Source organism: Pinus tabuliformis, chromosome 2_1 (genome assembly GCF_031772625.1).
Source record: "Pinus tabuliformis cultivar Carrire ecotype Pingquan chromosome 2_1, CPIR1, whole genome shotgun sequence".
NCBI lineage: Eukaryota > Viridiplantae > Streptophyta > Pinopsida > Pinales > Pinaceae > Pinus > Pinus tabuliformis.
The window spans coordinates 326309897-326331160 of NC_142299.1; the positions used below are offsets into that span (position 1 = coordinate 326309897).

The 21264-nt window shown below is 40.1% G+C and overlaps 1 protein-coding gene across 2 annotated transcripts in view; it reads left to right on the top strand.

Annotated features, from left to right (window-relative positions):
* The window catches only part of ABH1 (ARM repeat superfamily protein), a 375899-nt gene that overhangs the window by 262632 nt on the left and 92003 nt on the right, over positions 1-21264 (top strand). For both annotated transcript variants that reach the window (XM_089402626.1, XM_089402625.1), the window contains one exon: positions 20041-20125. In XM_089402626.1, the coding sequence (XP_089258752.1) occupies positions 20041-20125 (85 nt within the window). The remainder of the gene's footprint in view (positions 1-20040; positions 20126-21264) is intronic.

Genomic DNA, 21264 nt, shown 5'->3' on the forward strand with positions numbered 1-21264 from the left:
CTGCATAATAATAAAACCCTCAGCTTCTGCACCTGTTTTCCCATGTTGGGTTTTTCGGGGACATTGTTCCAAAAATAACTGTGTATTCGTGTGTGTGTGCATCTATTCTTCCAACATTATGTTTTCTTCCGTAGTATTGTATTTGTGAAGGTTGCCGTGTATTAGGTTCGATATTTACCATAGGATGGAGTAAATAATTTGTTCAGTTCTTTTAAGAGATAGAAGAAACTTAATCAGTTGCTGCGGTAGGATTCTAGATTTCGGAATTTTCACACGTGGGGTCTGTTATTGCTCAAACTAGCAGGGGTCCTAAGAGGGGATCCTAAAGGGACAACTACTAGGTCAAGGGAAACAATGGGGCAAAAAGCCCACTGTGACCTCAGCTAAAGCTCCCTACTCTTTACGGACTTTCATCGATGGGAGGAGAGCCGGTATGAAGGGAATCACTAGATGAATAAGTCAATGAAGGGGTGAAGAGTGATTCCTAAGGGCCTATTTACAAGAGAGACTCAATCTTATGGCTTGCTTGCTTGAGAAGCAAGGTGTAAATCTCTCTAAGAAAGGCCAAGGGGATTTCAAGGGCTAGGGTTTTGTAAATAGGACTTGTAAGGAGGGACCTAGTCTGAGAGATCCTTAAACTTGGATTCCAAGTGGCCTTTGTGAAATTATCTTCAAAAGGTTGTGGGACCACACAGGACCAAGTGGACCCAAAATTAGGTTAAGGGGGTGGGGTTGATCAATCAAGGTTATGCTTGACCTAATTGAGGGGAAGAAGAATATCAGAGGAAGAATATTCAACAATATTAATACAATAATCCTAATGAGGTTACTAGCCAAGGGAATCAAAGGGAAAAAAAATCTTAGAGCTAGGGCTTGAAGTATCTCGAGATCCCATTGTTGGAATGGCTTCAAATTTGGAGGGCTCCTAGGAGACACAACAACACAGTAGAGGCTAGGAGATTGAATTTTTTTGATGGGTAACTTCTGCGAAATGTGATGCCCTAGGACCCTTATGGAGGTTAGGCCTAGAAGAAAGAGGGAGAGGTGACAAAGATTATGCTTTTTGGTGATCACCTATGGAGGACCAATGCCTAATCCTTATGGAGAAATGGAGTCAAGATGATTCCAATGCTTGGAGTGATTTCACTTGGTCATGGAGGCCTCTAAAAGAATTTCGCATGACAATTAGGGCATGAGACAATTGTTTCAAGGCCGTTATACTTCGATATGCGATATGTGATAACTTATTGAGATACAATTTTAATAAAATATCTCTAGGAACATTCACTTATTCAAACATGGTCCATGACATGATGTAATGCTAAAAGGACAAATTTCCACCATTTCACACAAGAAAAGCAACAAATTTCAGCCTAATATTGCGAAATTCCTCAGCAACATGCATGTGACATAAGAAAAAGACAAAATAGCATTAAAAGAACTCTTACATGTGAGAACAAGTATATCCAATCATCATCATATGCCAATATAGAAGCTCCAAGAATAAAATGAAGAGATCCAAACATCAAAATTTATCCATCCATCCAATTTCGTCTTCCAAAAAGAATAACGAAAATTTCACAAGAGAGAATGATCCAATCCAAGTGATGATGCTCAAATGATTCCATCACACTTCTATTTATACACTTCCTAATGAATTTGATTTTGCTAATTAGGCCCAATTTAGCCCTTAAAATAAAATAATGTGGATAATAACAAAACCTTTGGTGACAAGCCCTCCAAATAGCTCAATAATGTAAAGTTAAGTCTCTCAAGAGAATCGAATGATCAACAAAGTGATGTCGTTGGGCCTTTGAGGAGGCCTGATGAAGTCTAAGCGGTTCCATGATGAAGAAAAGGACTCCAAAATAATGGCCAAGGGGTTGGCCCCTTGTTATCCAATCAAGAACATGTGGTGCTCCCAAGTGGGTGTGGGGGCACAAGGACAACCTCATGGGTCTCCAAATGGATAAAATATGCCTGTAAACCATCTGTAAGGGCTGGAGCGATGATATAAACCCTCCATTCGCATCAGGAGGCATCTTGAAACATCTGCCAAGTGTATGGTGCAACTGTGGAGCCTGTTAGGCATGGTGGACTAGGTGCATCATCCTCATCCAAAGGAGGAACATGAGCAATCAATGAACGCTGCTGAGGATCCATGAAGTAATAACTGCTATGGTGGAGGCCAATGGCTTCAAGGTCCTTATACTTCTATATGCAATATGTGATAATTTATTGAGATAAAATTTTAACCAGATATCTCTAGGAACATTCACTTATTCAAACATGGTCCATGACATGATGCAACACTAACAAAAGACAAATTTTCACCATTTCACACAAAAAAAGCAGCAAATTTCAGCGTAGTATAGCGAAATTCCCCAGCAACATGCATGTGACATAAGAAAAAGGCAAAATAGCATTAAAAGAACACTTACATGTGAGAACAAGTATATCCAATCATCATCATATGCTAATATAGAAGCTCCAAGAATAAAATGAAGAGATCCAAACATTAAAATTCATCCATCCATCCAATTTCGTCCTCCAAAAAGAATAATGAAAATTTCACAAGAGAGAATGGTCCAATCCAAATAGCTCAATAATGTAAAGATAAGCCTCTCAAGAGGGTCGAATGATCAACAAAGTGATGTCATTGGGCCTTTGAGGAGGCCTGATGAAGTCCAAGGGGTCCATGATGAAGAAAAGGACTTGAAAATAATGGACAAGGGGTTGGGCCCTTGCTATCCAATCAAGAACCTGTGGTGCTCCCAAGTGGGTGTGGGGGCACAAGGACAACCTCATGGGTCTCCAAATGGATAAAATATGCCTATAAACCATCTGTAAGGGTTGGAGTGATGAGATAAACCCTCCATTCACATCGGGAGGCATCCTGGAACATTTGCCAAGTGTATGGTGCAACCGTGGAGCTTGTTATGCATGGTGGACTAGGTGCATGATCCTCATCCGTAGGAGGAACATGAGCAATCAATGAACGTTTCTAAGGATCCATGAAGTAATATCTACTATGGTGGAGGCCAATGGCTCTCAACACACACTCTACAAGTGCCACTGTGGCCCTCCGGAGGGCTAAGACTCGGTATAGGGAGACTAATCCCTAAATGAAGACCCACTTGCAATCGTGCATAAGATCCAATGCGTCCCCTTTCTCGCCAATACAATAAATCATTAGAATAATCAAGTCATAATGCTTACAAGTTATGGGATCAATGGGGCACTTCATGGTGGCATGCCATTCCATAGTGGGCTTTGGCAAAGTACAAGTGTCACTAAGCTCAAAAGGGGGTTAACCCAAGATCGTATTAGGTGGTTCAACCTCTAAAGGGGATGACATGTCCATAGTATATCCTTTAAGAGGTAGGTGGAAAATGATACAATGATGGAATGGAGTGGGGATCAAGGGAATCATCCAGTCCACATGCCAAAGTGCATTGCGTAGCTATAACAAGGGAAGCCCACACTTGGGTATATGAGTGTAGGAGGGTGCAAATCGTGGTACATGAGTTACCTCAGCCTTTGTTTTTCCACATGACAAAGTGCATTATGTAGCTATAACAAGGGAAGCCCACACCTAGGTATATGAATGTAGGAGGGTGCAAATCGTGGTACATGAGTTACCTCAGCCTTTGTCACCCTTTTTCATATGCCTTTTGCCATTGATTGATTTTCCTTCTTAACTACTCGAGGCTTCAGGGGATGGAGAGCATGATGTGTAATATGTAGCAGCGAATATTCCATGAGGTGGGGCAATTCATTGCCCACTTGGGGTTGGGGAAATTAGGTTCCTTAGCGATGAAAGGGTCTCATATAGGCCCCATAGGAACCAGGGTGATGGCCGTAGATAAAGGGGTAGAGCTCATGCTTGGCTGTTGCCCACATGCTAAATTTGTATGTCCCGACCATCTTTTGCATTTTGTGGTACATTTCCTGTTGAGAGTGGCAAAAATATGCCTTTTATTTTCTTTTTAGCTGCATCAAGCTCCAGGGTATCATTTCAGGCTCGACCAAAGGCGTGGACAAGGGGAGGGGGAGGATAACCCTATGTGGACGCAATGGACACATGTGGACCCGGTCAGGAAAAGAGATGAGTGGGGCTGAAATGAGTGGATAGGGAGTAATGTAGGTGGTGTCGGGGAGCGAGAGCACATGACCAAAATCGTGATTTCCCATGTAGTGCCAACCCTAAAGCTAATGGCCAGTAAAGGAGATCCCGCTGGTCTATGATACAAGGGTAGCCATGAAATCAGGAAATGGAGACAAGAATACAAACCTAACCCACTCTTTTTGTCGAACTCGCCCTCCAATCCATGCCCAAAAGTGGCCATGGTAAGTAAGGAATACTACTCAACTATACCAATGAAAAACCATACCTTTGGGATCGGGAGGCCCACCTTCAAACATACATTCATAATAGATGGGTGAGGGACCACATGGATGGCTCAGATGGCGGAGAAAAATGGCACATCGAGCTAACTGGGGGCTGCAAGGGGCTACTGGTTGCTGGTTGAGGACCATCTAGGAGAAAATTTTCTCCTGTATATACTACCCACAGGTGGTGGGTAACAAGGTCCATCTCCCTAACCATAAACAAGGTCTCTTGGTCCATGACCCAAGGGAGAAATCCCTATTTCGATATGAAACTCCTCAACTATATAATGTCTCAGTCCATGACCTAAGGGAGGAATGTTGATCTCAATGTCAAAAGAGTTACTCTCTCCAAACAGATGGTCTCTCAATCAAACATAATGACCCAAGGGAGCTCTGCAAGCCTCAAAACCAATCTTCTCAACGATAGAGGTTTCTTATCCAAGCCCAAGGAAGATTGTCATTCTCATGATGCTATACAATCAATGCTTTCTCTTTAAGAAGAATTCTCAACCATTCCAGGCTTCTCATAGAAGTAAACTTTATCCTGGATAGTGGCTTTGTTAGGACATCAACAACTTGCTCAATAGTAGAAATGTATATGAGTCTCACAACTCTTCTTTGTACAACATCCCAGATAAAGTGATGATTGATCTCAATGTGCTTCGACCTATCATGGAAAAAATGGATTTTCTGAAAGCTTCACAAAACTTTGATTGTCACAATATATCACGGTCAATTCTAGCACCTGATCAAACAATCCAACAAACAACAACAGGCTGATCAATCAACTATATACTCAGCGTCAACTGTGCAAGAAAGTGATTAATCCAAAATATCATAACAGAACCTAGGATATCCAGAAGTGCTCTTGCTATCTTTAGTGCATCCAATTCCATCCCAATCAGAATCTGTAAATCCATATAGTTGCAATCTAATGCACATGTTGAGGCTCAACTATGAACTGATTTAAAGTGTTCATAGGATAGAAAATATCAGGTCTCAGATAGTTCAATGAGGCAATCAGTTGATGATACATAGTAGGAGCAACTATTTTGTCACCATGGGAGTGTCCAAGGACTTGCAGTCCTGATCCCAAATTTTATAAAGGAGCTTAACAAAGACTTGATCAAGCTTCTCATAGTGCATTAGACCTAGATCCTTGATTTCAAATTTAGGTCAACTCCCTCTTACAATGGAAAAGGAGATCCTCAACCCTAGTTAGAAATAGATCATGAAAATCACGTGCTCATCTTCAAAAATGGATTAACATCACTCTTTATAAAACTAGATAGCCATCAATTCGAGAGTATTGTGCACGAGGTGCCTGACTTCATAGCCTTCTCCCTCTTATTGAGGTGATCCCTTGCTTTGTACTTCTAGCCATCTTCATCTAACTTCTTTTCAAAGCATACTTCCATCTGGTCGATTTGTCTACTCTCTCTGAGTGCAATATCTCTCAACATGAGTCTTCTTGTCACAAGATTTACTTTGTTCTTCCATTCTTTTCTTCTACTGCCACAACTTGGTAGCCTTCATTATGTTCCTGCGGTCGTCACTAGGAGGCCATGGAAGAACAAATACAACCAGGCAAGATATGCAACGACAATAGACTAATAGTACAAATAACAATAATGGTAATAATCAAGAAAGATACAAAATGCTTATCTTTTGAGAACATATCAACTCCCTCTTGATCTTAGCCTTCTTGCAAATCAACCTCGTCCACATTATCATCACGATGTCACTCCTTCCTTGCAGCAGCTAAGGTTTCTTCTTTCAGTGGAAACATCCAACCCTAGGGTTTTGTACATAAACACTAGGTCTTTCTTATCCAAGTCTAGTTGCTTGGTAGGGTTTACAAGCCCAAGATATCCAAATGTCTAATACTTCATAGCCAAGACTCATAGTCTACCTAAACTCCCAATGTCCTTCATGATGATTCTTGATCATTCCAAATTTGGTTTCCCAAACTCATTGTAGCAACGACTTCATTTTAATATATTTTATCATCTAGGTCTAAGCGTATCATCCATATATCCATTGATCAATTATATTTGATCATTATATCCTTTCAGCCCAAGTATCCTAAACACATCAAGCTCAATGTCAAGACATTTTGATTCTTAGATCTAAAGATGGGTTTTGCCTCTTTTTCCCTGGAAACTTTCCTCATTCAGAGGAGACATCAACCTTAAGATCTATAACATATTGGATTCTTCCATAGTAGCACATATGACATCAATTCTCTAAGAATTTCTTGACAATAGCTTCTTGCAATATCTTTGTACTGCTATAATATCAGATTTACAAATGACTTTGATCTTGAAGAGGGGCTTGGCCTCTTTTCCATTGTAATCAAGATTTCTTCAAAGGTATAATTACCCACCAATAGTGGGTGACCCCATAAGAGAATTTTTCTTCTAGATTTATCTTCAGCCAACAACCAGCAACCCTTGACAACAACCAGTGTAGATGATATTGTGCCAGTTGATCTTCCCTCCCTGAGCCAATCGTATATCCCCTCACCCATCTGTTGAGAGTGTATGTTTGAAGATGGGCCATGCAATCCCAAAGGTATGTCTTTGATTGTGTAGTTGGATGCTTACACTTGTTTTTATAGGGCACACTTGGGTATGGATTATTGGGTGACTTGGAAGGAGGAGAGGTTTTGACTATAGTCTTATTCCCTTACCTTAATTGGGGGTTAATCCTCAACCCTAGTCTCGTGGGATCCCCCCTATTGGCTTATAGCTTTAGGATGGACACTACTTGGGAAACACTGATTTTGGTATCATGGTCCCGTTTTCCTATTCCACATTTTTCACTCTCCTCTGCACATTACATGCCTTATTTCATCATTTTTCCTCTTTGGGTCGACATGATCACTGGGTCCACAAGGCTCTGGTACTCCCTTCCCCTTGTCAACATGTCTAGGTTGGGCCTAGAATAATGCCTTGGAGGTTGATGCAGCTTAAAAAATGATAAAAGCATAATATGGCCACATACAAAAGGGAATGTACCACAAAATGCAAAAGATGACTGGGACAATAAAATTTAGCAAGTGCAAAAAAGTCAAACATGAGCTCTACCCGTTACCATTATGGCCATCACCCTAGTTTCTAGTGTTGAAAATTGACAGCTATGGGATGAATTTCCTTAAATAGAATTTCATTTCTGAGCTTTCTAAAGTGACTTTCTAAAAATCGAAAGTCATGTCTATCTTTGTAACCATGACTTTTCAAAAATAGTAAATCACGTTCAATCAATTCGTAATCATATATACATGATGGAAATTCACTTAATTTGTCCTTAATCAATGTCAATTGTTTAATTTTTAACTTAGTCATCAATATTATTATTATCACTACTATTATTGTCTTTATGATATTATTATATTATTATTTAAAAGAAATTCAAGTCTCTCAATTACGAGACTCAATCATTTCATAGGTAACTCAAGGATGTTAAGATGAACAAAGGATAAACTTTTCAAACATACTTCATGAGGATATCAGAAATCAAAGATTCACTGTCAACTTCTGGTGAATTTGTTACCGATAAAGAACTGGTGCTGATTTTGCTTGGAGAGCTTCCTTCTTCTTGGGAAACTTTTATTACTACGACCAATAATAATGACAAGTTTTCTAAATTTGATGAGCTCTTGGGAAAGTGCAGCCAAGAAGAAGCCAGAATGATTTCTAGAGGGAGAATTCCCAAGCATGAGGAGGGAGAACCTATTGCCTTTGCTGTACAAGTTAAAGAGAAGAAAGGAAGAAGAGGAATGCACTATTCAAGAAAGTCTGCTCCCGACAACGCCTCTCAATGGACCATAGACATATCAAAAGTCCACTGCTACAATTGTCGCTAGCATGGCCATTATGCTCGTCACTGTTCAGAAAACAAAATAGCATCAAAATCCAACTCCAACAATCGCTCAAACAAATCTGATTACAAAAGAAGAAGAGAAGCTCCTTCTGCTCGTAGAGGAAACAATCGTTCCTCAAGGAACCAAAAGTATGATAATAATACAGCTGTGACTCAATCATAGTACTTTCTTGTTTCTGCTCTTTCTAGTTCATCTCCTGCAGATTCTTGTGATGGTTGGTTGATAGTGGTGCTTCAAGGCACTTTATTGGTTACAAAGAAGTACTCTATAATCTGGTTGAGAGGGAGACAAATTTGAAGATCACTCTTCGAGATAACTCTACATATCCCATAAAGGGATCTGGTTCTGTTTCTTTCCATTTGGTCAAGGTAAAAGTTTGACTCTTCAAGAAGTTTTATATGTACTAGGTTTAAAGAAGAATCTTGTGTCCATATAAGCTTTAGAAGCAAAAGGAATGAAAGTTGCTTTCATAAACGGTAAAGTTCTCACTTGGCCATCGAGATCCAACTTGAGAGATACCCTCACTCTAGGATCTAGATGTGAAGGTTTATACAAAATCAATGGAAGACCTTTTCATGCACCAATCCATGACATCAATCATCAAAGTGAACTTTGGAATCGAAGGTTTGCTCACTTGCATTGCAAAGAATTACCTCATGCGAGAAAAATTGTTTCCGGAGTGCCGGAAATCAGATCTGATCATAATGGCCTTTGCCAAGGATGCTCAAGAGGAAAGCAAGTGAAGGGACCATTCCCTTCAAGCAAAAGTAGAACCAATTAGGTATTGCATCTTATACATTCTGATTTATGTAGACCAATGCCTATAACGTCTCTTGGTTGTTACTTGTCTTATATTATCTTTGTAGATGATTTTTCTTGGAAAACATGGATTTATTTTGTGAAAAATAGAAGTCAAGGTTTTAACATGTTCAAAGATTACAAAGCTCTAGTAGAAAAACAAATTGGAAAGTGAATCAAAATTTTCAGATCGGACATTGGAGGAGAGTTCACTTCCAGTGATATCATTGACTTCTGCAAAGAAACTGCAATAAAAAAAGAGACCACTGTACCATATAACCCAAAGCAAAATGGTGTGTTCGAGAGAAAGAATAGGACTATCATGGAAGCAATCAATGCTATGTTGCATGATAATAAATTTCCAAAGTTTCTATGTGGAGAAGCTGTGAACACAACTGTCTATGTTCAAAACAGATCCCACCGTACCCTAAAGAACAAGACTCTTGAAGAAATTTTCATTGGCGAGAAGCCCGAAGTTGGGCACCTGAGGATATTTGGTTGTCTTGCCTACTTCCATGCCCCAAACGAGAAAAGGAACAAGTTGGAAGCTTCAGGTAAGAAAGGTATGTTTGTTGGTTATTGTGAGAATTCTAAAGCTTATAGAATACACGTAACTGGTCAAAGAAATATAGAATTTAGCAGGGATGTAACATTTGATGAAGATGCAGCTCTTGATAAAGCAAGAGACACTCCTCTTCCTCCTGCTAATGTTGATAGTGAAGATGTATTTGAATTACATGAAGATCCTGAAGCTAAAACTGATCTTGCTGATGAACCCACATAGCCCATGGATCCTTTGGATTCTCCTCCATGTGATCCCTCTTCTAAAAAGAGACCTTTATGGCTTTGTGGCACTCTTTAAGATGCTGATAAACATGCTGCCCCCTGAGGAACTTTCAGAGAAAGCAAGAAATCGTGCCGGTTCCGAGGATATGTTGTAGCCACGAGCAACATTATTCAAGCTGAACCGTGCACTTTTGAAGAAGTTGTAATAGCCCAAGTGTGGAAAGATGCAATGGCTGAAGAATATGAATCCGTCATTCATAATGATGTATGGGAAGTGGTTGCATGAACCCAAGGTAAATCTGCTGAATCTTCTAAATGGTTGTATAAAATTAAACATGGCGTTGATGGCAGTACTGAAAAATATAAAGCTAGATTTGTGGCTAGAGATTTCTCTTGGAAAGAGGGAATAAACCATGACAAAATTTTTGCACTTGTTGCCCGTTACACCACCATCCAATCTTTTGTAGCTCTAGTTGCTAGCCAAGGATGGTCTCTTCACCAAATGGATGTAAATATTGCTTTTTTGCATGACTTCCTTAAAGAAGAAGTATTTGTGGAGCAATCATAAGGCTTTGAAGTACATGATCCAAAAATGCGTGTGTAGGCTGAAGAAATGCAGTGGAGATCCAGATTAAGCTTGGTTTTACTAGAAGCAATGCAGATCCAAATCTTTACTTTAAGACAGTCCAAGGTATGCCTTTGATTTTGGTATTGTTTGTTGATGATTTATTTATGACCAGTAGTGAACCTCTTATTCTCTAATGTAAGAGGGAATTAGCTTATGAATTTGAAATGAAAGATCTTGGTTTGATGCACTACTTTTTGGGCCTGGAGGTATGGCATAAATCTGGTGATATTTTCCTTTCTCATGGAAAATATCTTGTCGAACTACTAGAAAGGTTTGTCATGACTGAGTGTAAGTCCATGAACACTCCAATGGAAATAAATTTCAAGAAGTTTTGTGGTAAAGTTGCAGGACTTGATTTGGATAATCCTTCTGAGTACCATCAAGTGATTGGGGCACTGATGTTCTTAGTGAACCCTAGACCAAATATATGCTTTGCAGTCAATACTTTGAGTCAATACATGATTAAGCCTGCTCATGCACACTGGGTTTCTACAAAGCATGTGTCGAGGTACCTGCATGGGACCATCAGTCTCAGATTGAGATATCTTGTCGAAGATGTAAGGCTACATGGATACTCTGACGCTGATTGGGCTAGTAACTCTACTGACAGAAAGAGTACATCATGGTGTTGCTTTAGCTTAGGATCTACCATGATATCTTCGATGAACAAAATGCAAAAGTCTGTTGCCCTCAGCATGGCTGAAGCAGAATACATTACTGTTAGCATGACTAGCTGTGAGGTAGTATGGCCATGCGAGCTTCATTTGGGGAGCAATACCATACCACGTGCATTCATATTGGGGGATATATATTGAAGAAAAAATGACATAATATATTGAGCATATAATAGGGGGTAAAGAGTTTTTATATTGGCAGATATAAGAAATGGAGCTTAAAGTTAATGAAAAAATTTAAAGGGGTATATAAAATGTTAATGAAAAATGGACACCTACAATATCTAGTGAAAGTATGGGTTTTTTTAATTGGGAAGGTCTATTGGATTCGTATTGGTAGGGGGGTTAAATAATGCGATATTTAGAAGTATTTTCCAATATATAGTCAAATTTGGGGTATTGTTTAGTATGCCATGAACACAGATGATATGTCATAGGTTCATTTAGTGGATCCATTGTGAGTATGGCTAAGGAAGTTTTTTGGAGAGTTGTTTGAGCAAGTATTGGACACTACAATAATTTAGTGTGACAATAAGAATGTGATTCGACTTGCTGAAAATCCCATTTTCCATGACAAGTCCAAACACATTGAGATCAAATATCACTATATCCGGGATATGGTGCAAAGAGGAGCAGTAAGACTTCATCATATAGCGACTGATGACCAGATCACCGACATTCTTACCAAGCCTTGGTCGAAAGGAAAGTTCTTGGTTTTTAGAGAGCAACTTGGACTAACAGATGTGACCCTTCCTAGAGAGGGTGGTCATGGATGATAAGCCTTAGATGTGCGAGATCCATTAATGTGTTCACAAGTGGATCCACGCAAGCATTGATGAGCCTTGGATGAGCGAGATCCTTGTCATGTCTTGACAAGTGGATGCCCCCCAAGTAGTGATGAGCCTTGAATGAGCGAGATCCTTGTCATGTGTTTACAAGTGGATCCCCCCAAGAAGTGATGAGCCTTGGATGTGCAAGATCTTTGTCATGTGTTGACAAGTGGATCCCCCTGTTTGTATAGGGTCATGGCTATTTGTCATTATATCATTTAGAGCATTGCTTTTTCGAGGAACATTGGTTTATTGAAAATTACTAATTGTGCTACATCAAGTTGTCTTGCTTCATTTAAGATTGTCTTTAAGTTTCTCTCTAAAATGTTTCACTTAAATTGCTCTCGTCATTCTTGAAACACCCTAATACACCTAACAATCTTGTTAAAGAAAAACAATTGAGAGAATTCTAACATTGAGTGGTTAGAATTCCAGGGAAGGTATCGTGAATATAGCCTTTGCTGTCTTTCCCTAAGCTTCTCTCCACAACCTACACTAGAGACTAGTTTCAAAACAACTGAGAGAAAGGGCTCATATGCGTAGGCATTTAACGTAAAATTAACCAAGACTTTGCACTTCACATAGATCTAGGTGTCGCATTTCATATAGGAGTGTGCATCCTAAGCATGAACTATTTATCCGGTAACTCGGTAACCCATTTATAGTAGGCAAGTAATTTTGACTCCACAAGGCATTGGTCTCTCAAATAATCTAATCAAATCGTACTATTAATTAAACTTGCGAAATAATCATTAACCATGTTGCTAGGCCATTCAGTTGTGTCTCCTGGAATAGTCGGTTCCCGACAAGTCTTTCATCCACACATTTTATAGGGACTGCCCTCCATAGCCTGCTGTTGGGAGACAACAAGAATGGAGAGGGCAGGGATCAGAGTGACAACCTCTGCCTTGAGTCGTTGTCGCATTCAACTGTACAATTTGGGCGACAACAAGGTTTATGTAAAATATTGCTTAAAAATGATTTTTCCTCTGATGTGTCTTTTTGCTTTAATAGGATTTGCCTTAAGTCTTGGAAATCAGATTCGTCCTCCCCCCCCCTGTGTCCCAAATGCCATGAATCATACATGATTCTCTAGGACATGTGTCCGATTCTCGTGTCTAGTGTGTCCTAAAACGTGGGATTCTCGTGTCCAACGTGTCCTGGAGCGTGTTCTGGATTGCACCCATCTATCGTCGTTGAAGATTGCAGATTCAAAGTTTGCCTCTTCATTTATCATGTTGAAGAGGTTGAGGGAGGTCAAGACTGCTCTTGGGGCCATAGTTATTTCAAAGTTTTGGCCTTTTTGGAGAAAGATAGATCAAACAACCTCAAAAGGAGTCAAGGACATAGTGTTAGATGATGCTTGGTGGGAAAGGGTAGGTCTCACTCTTAAGATCATGGATCGTATCATTACTTTGCTACGATTTGCAAATACAGATAAACCCATCCTAGGAGAGGTTTATGAGGGATGGTATTCCATGATTGAGTCCATGAGGACTGTTACCGCTCAAACTAGCAGGGGACCTAGAGGGAATCCCCAAAGGGAAAATGCTAGGCCAAGGGCAACAAATGGAGTCTTAGCCCATTGTCACCTCAGCTAAGGCTCCCTTCTATTTACAGATTTTCACTGATGGGAGGAGACCTAATATGTATGGAGTCACTAATGAATGATAAGTCAGTGAATATGAGTGACCCAAACCCTTTCCTAGAAGGTTTCGAAAGTTGGAGCTAGCTTGCTTTGTAAGCAAGGTACTATATGCTTCTAAGGGAAGGAAGGGGATTTTGGGGGTTAGGTGTATGGGAATAGACTTTGAAAGGAGTTCCCCGTACCTTAAATCCTTGTTAGAATTGGTATCCCGGATGGTTCTTGAAGAATGGTCCTTTGAAGGAGCGTGAACACACGGGCCAACTGGACCTCGTCTAGGGTACGAGGAAAGTGTGAAATAATCAATGATTTTCTTGTCCTGGACAGGGTGGGAAGGATCAAAGAAAGTATTTAACTCAATGATGTTACTTTGACCCTGGGCAGTACTAGCCTTGGGGATGGCAGGGCAAGTTTTGGTCTTGGAGCTAAGGCTTGGCTTTTCTCCCAACTTCACCGTCAGAATGTCTTCAAATTTGGAGGAGGGCTAGAGGAAGGGCTAGTGCAGGAGACCCCATGAGATCATATTTTTGTAGTGGTTATCTTATCGGTAAATTGATGCCTTAGGCACCCCAATGTGGCTAGTCTTGGGAGAAGGTGAAAGTGTTTTCGTGACCACCCTTAGTAGATCATTGCCTCGATCCTTGGGATAATGGAGTCTATGTTGATTATGTGTAAGATTTCTTGGTTTCTAGTCAAGGAGGCCTCAAAATTACTTCACAAACCCCTCTAGGTCAAGTGAAAGAAATCTTGCAGCTTTTATATTTCAAATGTACAAGAGGAATGACTAATCAAGGTTAGATTCACCCCGAGGAGATTTCACTCATACTACATGGGACAATACATGGAGAGAACGTGATAATAGAGACAATCCCACAATATTAAGCAATAATTTGCATGCGACAATTAGCCTTAAAACAATGAAAATCCCGTTCAACATGTGTGACGAAAGTAACAAGAATAACATCAAAATTTCGTACTTACATGCAATAGAGTATATCCAACCATTCACAAATGACAATAGAGAAGTTCCAAGAGAAGATAGACCAATAAACATACATCAAAATTCATCCATAAATGCTCTGATTCATCCAATAGAAAAAAGTGCACAAATTCTCTCAAGAAGAGAGAAATCCAATCCAAAGTGATGATGAGAAATGATCTCAGCTCACCTGTATTTATACACATCTAAGGAGTTAGAATTAGCCTCAGCCTACATAAGCCCCAAAAATAAAATAATGTGCTAGTAATACAACTTTTGGTGACAAGCCCACCAAACTAGCTCATGAATGAAAAAATAAGCCTCTCAAGAGGTCAAATAATAATCTATGCATGTCGTAGGGCCCTCTAAGAGGCCTAATGGGGTCCATGGGTGCCATAATGAAGAGAAAGACCCTAAAAAACAGTGGACAAGGGAGTGGCCCCTTGTAATAACCTGTGGTGCTCCAAATGACATCTGGGGCCACACAAGTGTCGTCATGGGTCTCCAAACAAATCACAGATCCATGTAGGTCGCCCTCAGGGGCTAGGATGATGGTGTAGGTGATGTCACATCATCGTGGAAGTCCTGGATCATCTGCGAAGTGTGAGGTGTAGGTCTGGGGCTAGCCGGGCATGATGGATCAAGTGCATCCCCCTCGTCCAATAAGTGAACCAAGAGCAATCTCTGAATGGTTGTGGGGATCCATGGAGTGAAATCTGCTGCTGTGGAGGCCCATGGCTCTCAATGCCTACCCTACATGTGCCAATGTAACCTTCTGGAGGATTAGGACCACGTATAGGGAGACAAAACTCCAAATGGAAACCATCTGCAATCTTGCATGAGATCCAATGCGTCCCATAGCCTTCCAGTACAACAAGTCATTAGAGAAATTGAGTAAATGAGCTTATCTAATCATGGACCATAGGTGGGGACTTCATAATGGCCTGCCCTTCCATAATGGGCTTCGGGATGTGCCAATGTCTCCTAAACTCCAAATGGGTTAACCAAGCACCCTTTTAGGTGGTTTCTACCTCTAAAGGGGATAATATAGTCAAGGTACATCCGTCAAAAGGTGGTGGCATGTGGCAAATAGGTGAATTGAGTAGGGGATGAGAAAGGGCAACCGTGGGTCACACGCTATGGTACAAGGGTAGCTAATAAAAGGGAAGCTCCCACTTTTGTGTTTATAATGTGTAGGAGGGAGCAATCGTGGTACATTAGGTGCCTTGGCCTTGGTTTTTCACCCTTCTTTATATGCTTTTTTCCTTTTATGATTCTCTTTGATTAATTGCTCAGGGCTCAAGGGGTTAGAGCATGATGTGAAAGATATAGTAGTGGAATCCTCTTTTTAAGTTGGGGCGGTTCATCACCCACCAGGGGTTGTGACAATCATGGGTTCCTGTATGATGGAGAAGGCACATAGAACCTGTAGGAACCATGGTGATAGCCATGGTAATGGGGTAGAGATCATTTATTGGATTTTGCCCATGTGAAAAAATGTTTTTGTCTCGACCATCTTTTGCATTTTGTGGTACATTTCCTGTTGAATGTGGTCATATATGCTTTAACTTTCTTTTCAGTTGCATCAACTTCAGGGCTTCATTCTAGGCCATGACCCAAGGTGTGGGCAAGGCGAAGGGGCAAGCTGACGCTATGTGGACCCAATGGAGGAATGTGGAGCTAGGAGGGAAAAATGATGAATGGAGTAATAATGAGTGGAAAGAGGGTAATATAAGCAGATAAGGGAGCGATACCACACATCCAAAATTGGGTTTTCCCGTGAAATACCATCCGTGAAAGGAAATGGTCAGGAAAACAAATCCCACAGAACTAGAATCCTAGGTTAATTCCTAGAAGGGGGTCTAGGGGACCGAAACACAAACCTAGCCCATTCTTTTTGTCGAATCCCCCCATTAATCCATGCCTAGAAGTGTCCATGATAAGAAAACTACAATACTCAATTTCAAAATGACAAGGCATACCTTTAGATTCGGGAGGCCCACCTTCAAACATGCGATCATGGCAGATGGGCGATGGACGACATGGCTGGCTTAGGTGATGGAGAAAATGGCACAATGAGCTAGCTGATGGTTGCAAGGGGCTATTGGCTGCCGACTGAGGACTGTCTTGGAGAAAGAATTTTTCTCCTAGGGATATTACCCACAAAATGGTGGGTAGAAAGGACCATTATTTTATAGAGTGAGTGCCCTACGTATGAGACATCATAAGAGGTCTTCTTCACCACCATACAAGATATTCTTGTCAGCAGATGGGACAAGAATTGCACACCTTTGCATTGTTTGGCTTACTCATTGAACCCAAAATACTACAACCATGAGTGGTTGAATGGTGGACCTTCCCGTAGATTCCCTCACATGGATGGTGAAATTTCACAGGGGAGGAAGGATGCATTGAGGTGGATATTTCTGGATAGAGCATCCCTTGATGAGGTGGAGGATGCCTTTGTAGAGTTTTCCACTGGCACTTGGCGATTTTCAAGCTTGATCACGATGTTATTAGAGACAAGTGGGGGCTAAGAAGCCCTATTCTTGGTGGGCAACTCATGAGGCAACAAGCCTTGCTCTATAACAGTAAGCCATGAGGCTCCTCTATCATGCGACTTCATCCTCTTGTTGAGAGAGGAATTGGAGCACATATGGGAATTTGTATAGTGTCAAGAAGAGTAGGCTTGAGTAGTCCAGGGCAGAGACAATGGTGTATGTGCACACCAACCTTCATCTTATTTACAAGTAGAGGGATGAGTAGCTGAAGGGAAAGACAAAGATGTGGGATATCTTTCTTGATGATATGGGTTTGGACAACAATGTTGAGTTGGAATTGGCCAACTTGGATCTTAATGACACAGTGCTAAAGCCTGTCACTTTTGATGATGGTGATACTTTCGAGGGGTCACCCTCCACACCAATAGATGCAAAGATTGCATTGAATACAGAGGAGGAGGATGCAACAGTGGAGAGCAGTGGTGACCATGACAAATTTTGATGTTGATGATGATTGATGATTGATGAGCTACCTACTACGTTGAAGTTGTTTTGTATTTTCTATTTCTATTTTCCATTGGCGTTACTACTAGCCTATTACCTATGTAACACATTTTGATTTTGATGACTTTATGAGAAAACTACACTTTGAAGTTTCTTGTCTTTCTCCTATTGGATCATTGATGAATCTGTCAAAATTGTATTTGTATGCATAATGTTACTTTGTAAAACTTACAGATTTTAAATTTACAATGTAGAATCTAGATCTATGTTTGAATTAGGAATGAGAATTTGTGTAAGAAATATCTAATCTTTAAGATGTATATATATATATATATATATATATATATATATATATATATATGTCTTGTTTCGGAGGGTCAATGTGCACGTGTCGGAGACTCGAATCTTTGTGTCCTGTGTGTACCATGTCCCTGTGTCAGGATCTCCTGTTCCGGGGGGTCAACATGCTCGTGTTGGACACTTGAATCTTCATGTCCTGCGTGTCCCGTGTCCTTGTGTCAGGTGACACAGCCTTCAATAATTGTCTAAATGCAAAATCTAGCATTCCTTGGATTTTAAACCCTATTTCTAGGGCTGACATCATCATTGTTTTGCTGTTTTATGCATGTTTTAGTGGTGAACTCCATTGTAAACCCTATGTCATTAATATCTAATTGAAAATATTAATCCTCTATTGATCTATCATTGTAAGAACTCTTCTTCCAGTTGTTATATGACATCGCATGCCTTCCATTGAAAATGTGTAAAATCCTAACTTATAACTAATGATAGAGTGCCTAAACTCTTGTAAAGATTACGTAATCCATCTAGGCTTTGCTGGTGCTGTATCTCAATTGTTAGATCTCATCCATCACCTTGAGCCATTCGTATTGAATATCCTTTACGTGATCCTTTTAGAGAAGCCTCCCTTGTGGTTGAATACCACTAAATAGCTGGAGTAAGACTGCTGAGGTGACAATAGTAGCTGGTCTCTTGTTACTCTGAGGTCTGGATCTGCTTAGTGAGGCTTTGGACTAGGCCTGCTAGATTTTGTGGCAACAAGAACCACTGGCAAAGATGTTAAAATAATTAATGGTAATGTTAGAAGTTCAAGTAAAAGGGTAAAACTTAAACATAAATAAAATGGGAATTTTCAGATCAAGGAGAGGACGATTGAGCCTGGAAGATGGGAGGAAACCCAGATATGGAGCACCCTATAAAAACTACAAAATTCAACTAAAGAAGCTGCACGGTTATGTTACGGTATAACACAAGGTATCAAAGAAGGCTTTACTTGTACCATACAACTCAACTGCAGAAGGCTTTGCCATGATGTGTAATGTTAGCATTTCCAGTCTGTTTTAGCCAGCATCAGAAACTGGAAATAGAATCAGGCTAGCTTGTGAAGCTTAAAAGTTCACCAGGTAAAAAAGACAAAAGGCTCAGGGGAACTTCTTTTTGACATTTGTTGTCTGTAAGTCTCTTGGATCAAAAAAATGGTGCTAAACATAAGAAAGGAGACTCTGGATGCCTTATTATGGCCAAAAACTAAAAAAATGGTTACAGACATTGAAGGGGAAGTGCAATGTTCCTTTAGAAACCAGACTGCGCGTATTCCTTGAAATCCCATGTCCTTGGAATTCTCTTGGTACAGGCCTAAATTTTTAGGAACAATTTGTTTAGAGGGTGCTTGTTCAGTGTAAGACTAGTCAACTTTTCGGTGTATATTGAATATTACCTAGTTGACTAGAATGAAAAATACTCCATCATACTACTAGACACAGCCGAATCAATTTCATTGTTACACATGAAACACCAGTTCTTAAGGAGGATGATGGTTCGAGAAATAAGATAAGATAATTCTATTAATGCCCAACAAATGACTAAAGGTAGGTCAATGGGACAACATTATTCGGGGTCTTTGGACAGGCCATTATCAGAGCTAGCTAAATTGATTTTACCTCATGGCATAGTGTCCATATTTTCCTCTAAATCTATTGAATTATTGATGGGAAGAGTCTTTATGAAACTTTCTGAGAGCTGGAGAGCTCCTTTGGTTTTGTTGAAAGCAAAACTTCTACAATGATGCATCGAGATAGCTTAATTTCTGGATTAAGCCAATGCCAAAGAGAAAGCAATATGATTATGGTTACAATTACTATTGAATTTGACAATTCTTTAAATGTTTCAAGGGAATTTGAATGAATTCCTTTTTGTATGAAAGCAAGCATTCCATGTTTGAAGTAATCAAAATCACATTGTGGGAATATGATGGTTCCATAGTTTCTGTTGTCTTTACTAATTTTGAAATTATAGCATCAAAATATTCAGATGAGTACACTATCCGCTTCAATGTAAATTATTTCGCTCACAATGGAGGGTAAATCATTTATTGTAATTTTGAAAATCTTATGCAGCCGGAAGGAATGTCCTATATACATGGTTGGCTTACCAGTCTCATTTCGGTATGAATATCTTATGGCTGAAACAATAATCTCCCAGGTAATATGCTTAGCGACATTGATATTTTCTTTGAAAAATTTGAACAAAATTGGTTGAAATAATGCTGGGGAAGTCATCATTAGTACTTCTACGGTAGAGCTGCATAGATACAGAATGCTGTGATGACTTTGAGATGCCTGTCAAATCAAGCATGTTTAATTGCACTCATAGATGCCTGTATGATTAAGTCTTTGTTTTGTATGTAAGGATTCCTCTTTTCCGTTTTACTGAATTGCTCATGAGTTTGGTTATCTTCTGTTGTATTTTTTATTTTATTTTTCTTAATATAAAATAAATTGGATGTTTCATTCATGCTCAGAAGAGATACTTCATCAAATTATACATTACTGGGACAAAGCAGAGACTTGTAGGCTTCCCCTCCCAGCATATGTAATAAGCACCAACTGTAACATTAATCTGCAAAGAATACTGACACAAATTTTAAATACACATATTATATACTTCTTCTTTCGTGGTGTGAGCCGGGATCAATCAATATGTGCAGACTATCTATCATCATGTGTCTTTGGTAAGACACTTTAAGGTCCTTTGTGTTGAATATACATGTGCAGATGCTGCTATTGGAAAATAATACCAGACATGTCACTATTCTATCAGAGATATCATGTGAAGCAGGTTTTGATTCTCTGCTGCAAGGCACCTAGACCAGGAATGCGGAGGAGTGAGGTGTGTAGACAATGTCCACCTAGCATCCGTGTGACTCACCTAAGGTACATCTCTGTAAACATACAAAGGTTTTGTTTGGCAGTCCCTGCCCCATACATCTGAACACTCTATGAAAATAACAATGTTCCACAGGGACATGTCACCTAGGGTTGGAGAGGGTGCGACGTGCTCCCCACATTTCCCGTGCTCTCTGGATGGGGTGATGGCTGGGAAAACGTTTACCACGTCCCCCTTTTGGGGAAATGTGGGGAAACTTGGGGGAAAATGTTTGCCCAATGTTCCCCAAAAGGGGTGTGTTGCTGCACAAACTAACAGGGCTAGTTTGTAGCATAGTTTTAAAAACCGGCCGGTCTAAACCGGAAACTAGTCAAACCGGCCAGTTGATTGGCCAAACCAACTGAACCGGTCAAAAACCGTGGTTAATAGCTGCATTTACCCTTTTTTTGATAGAT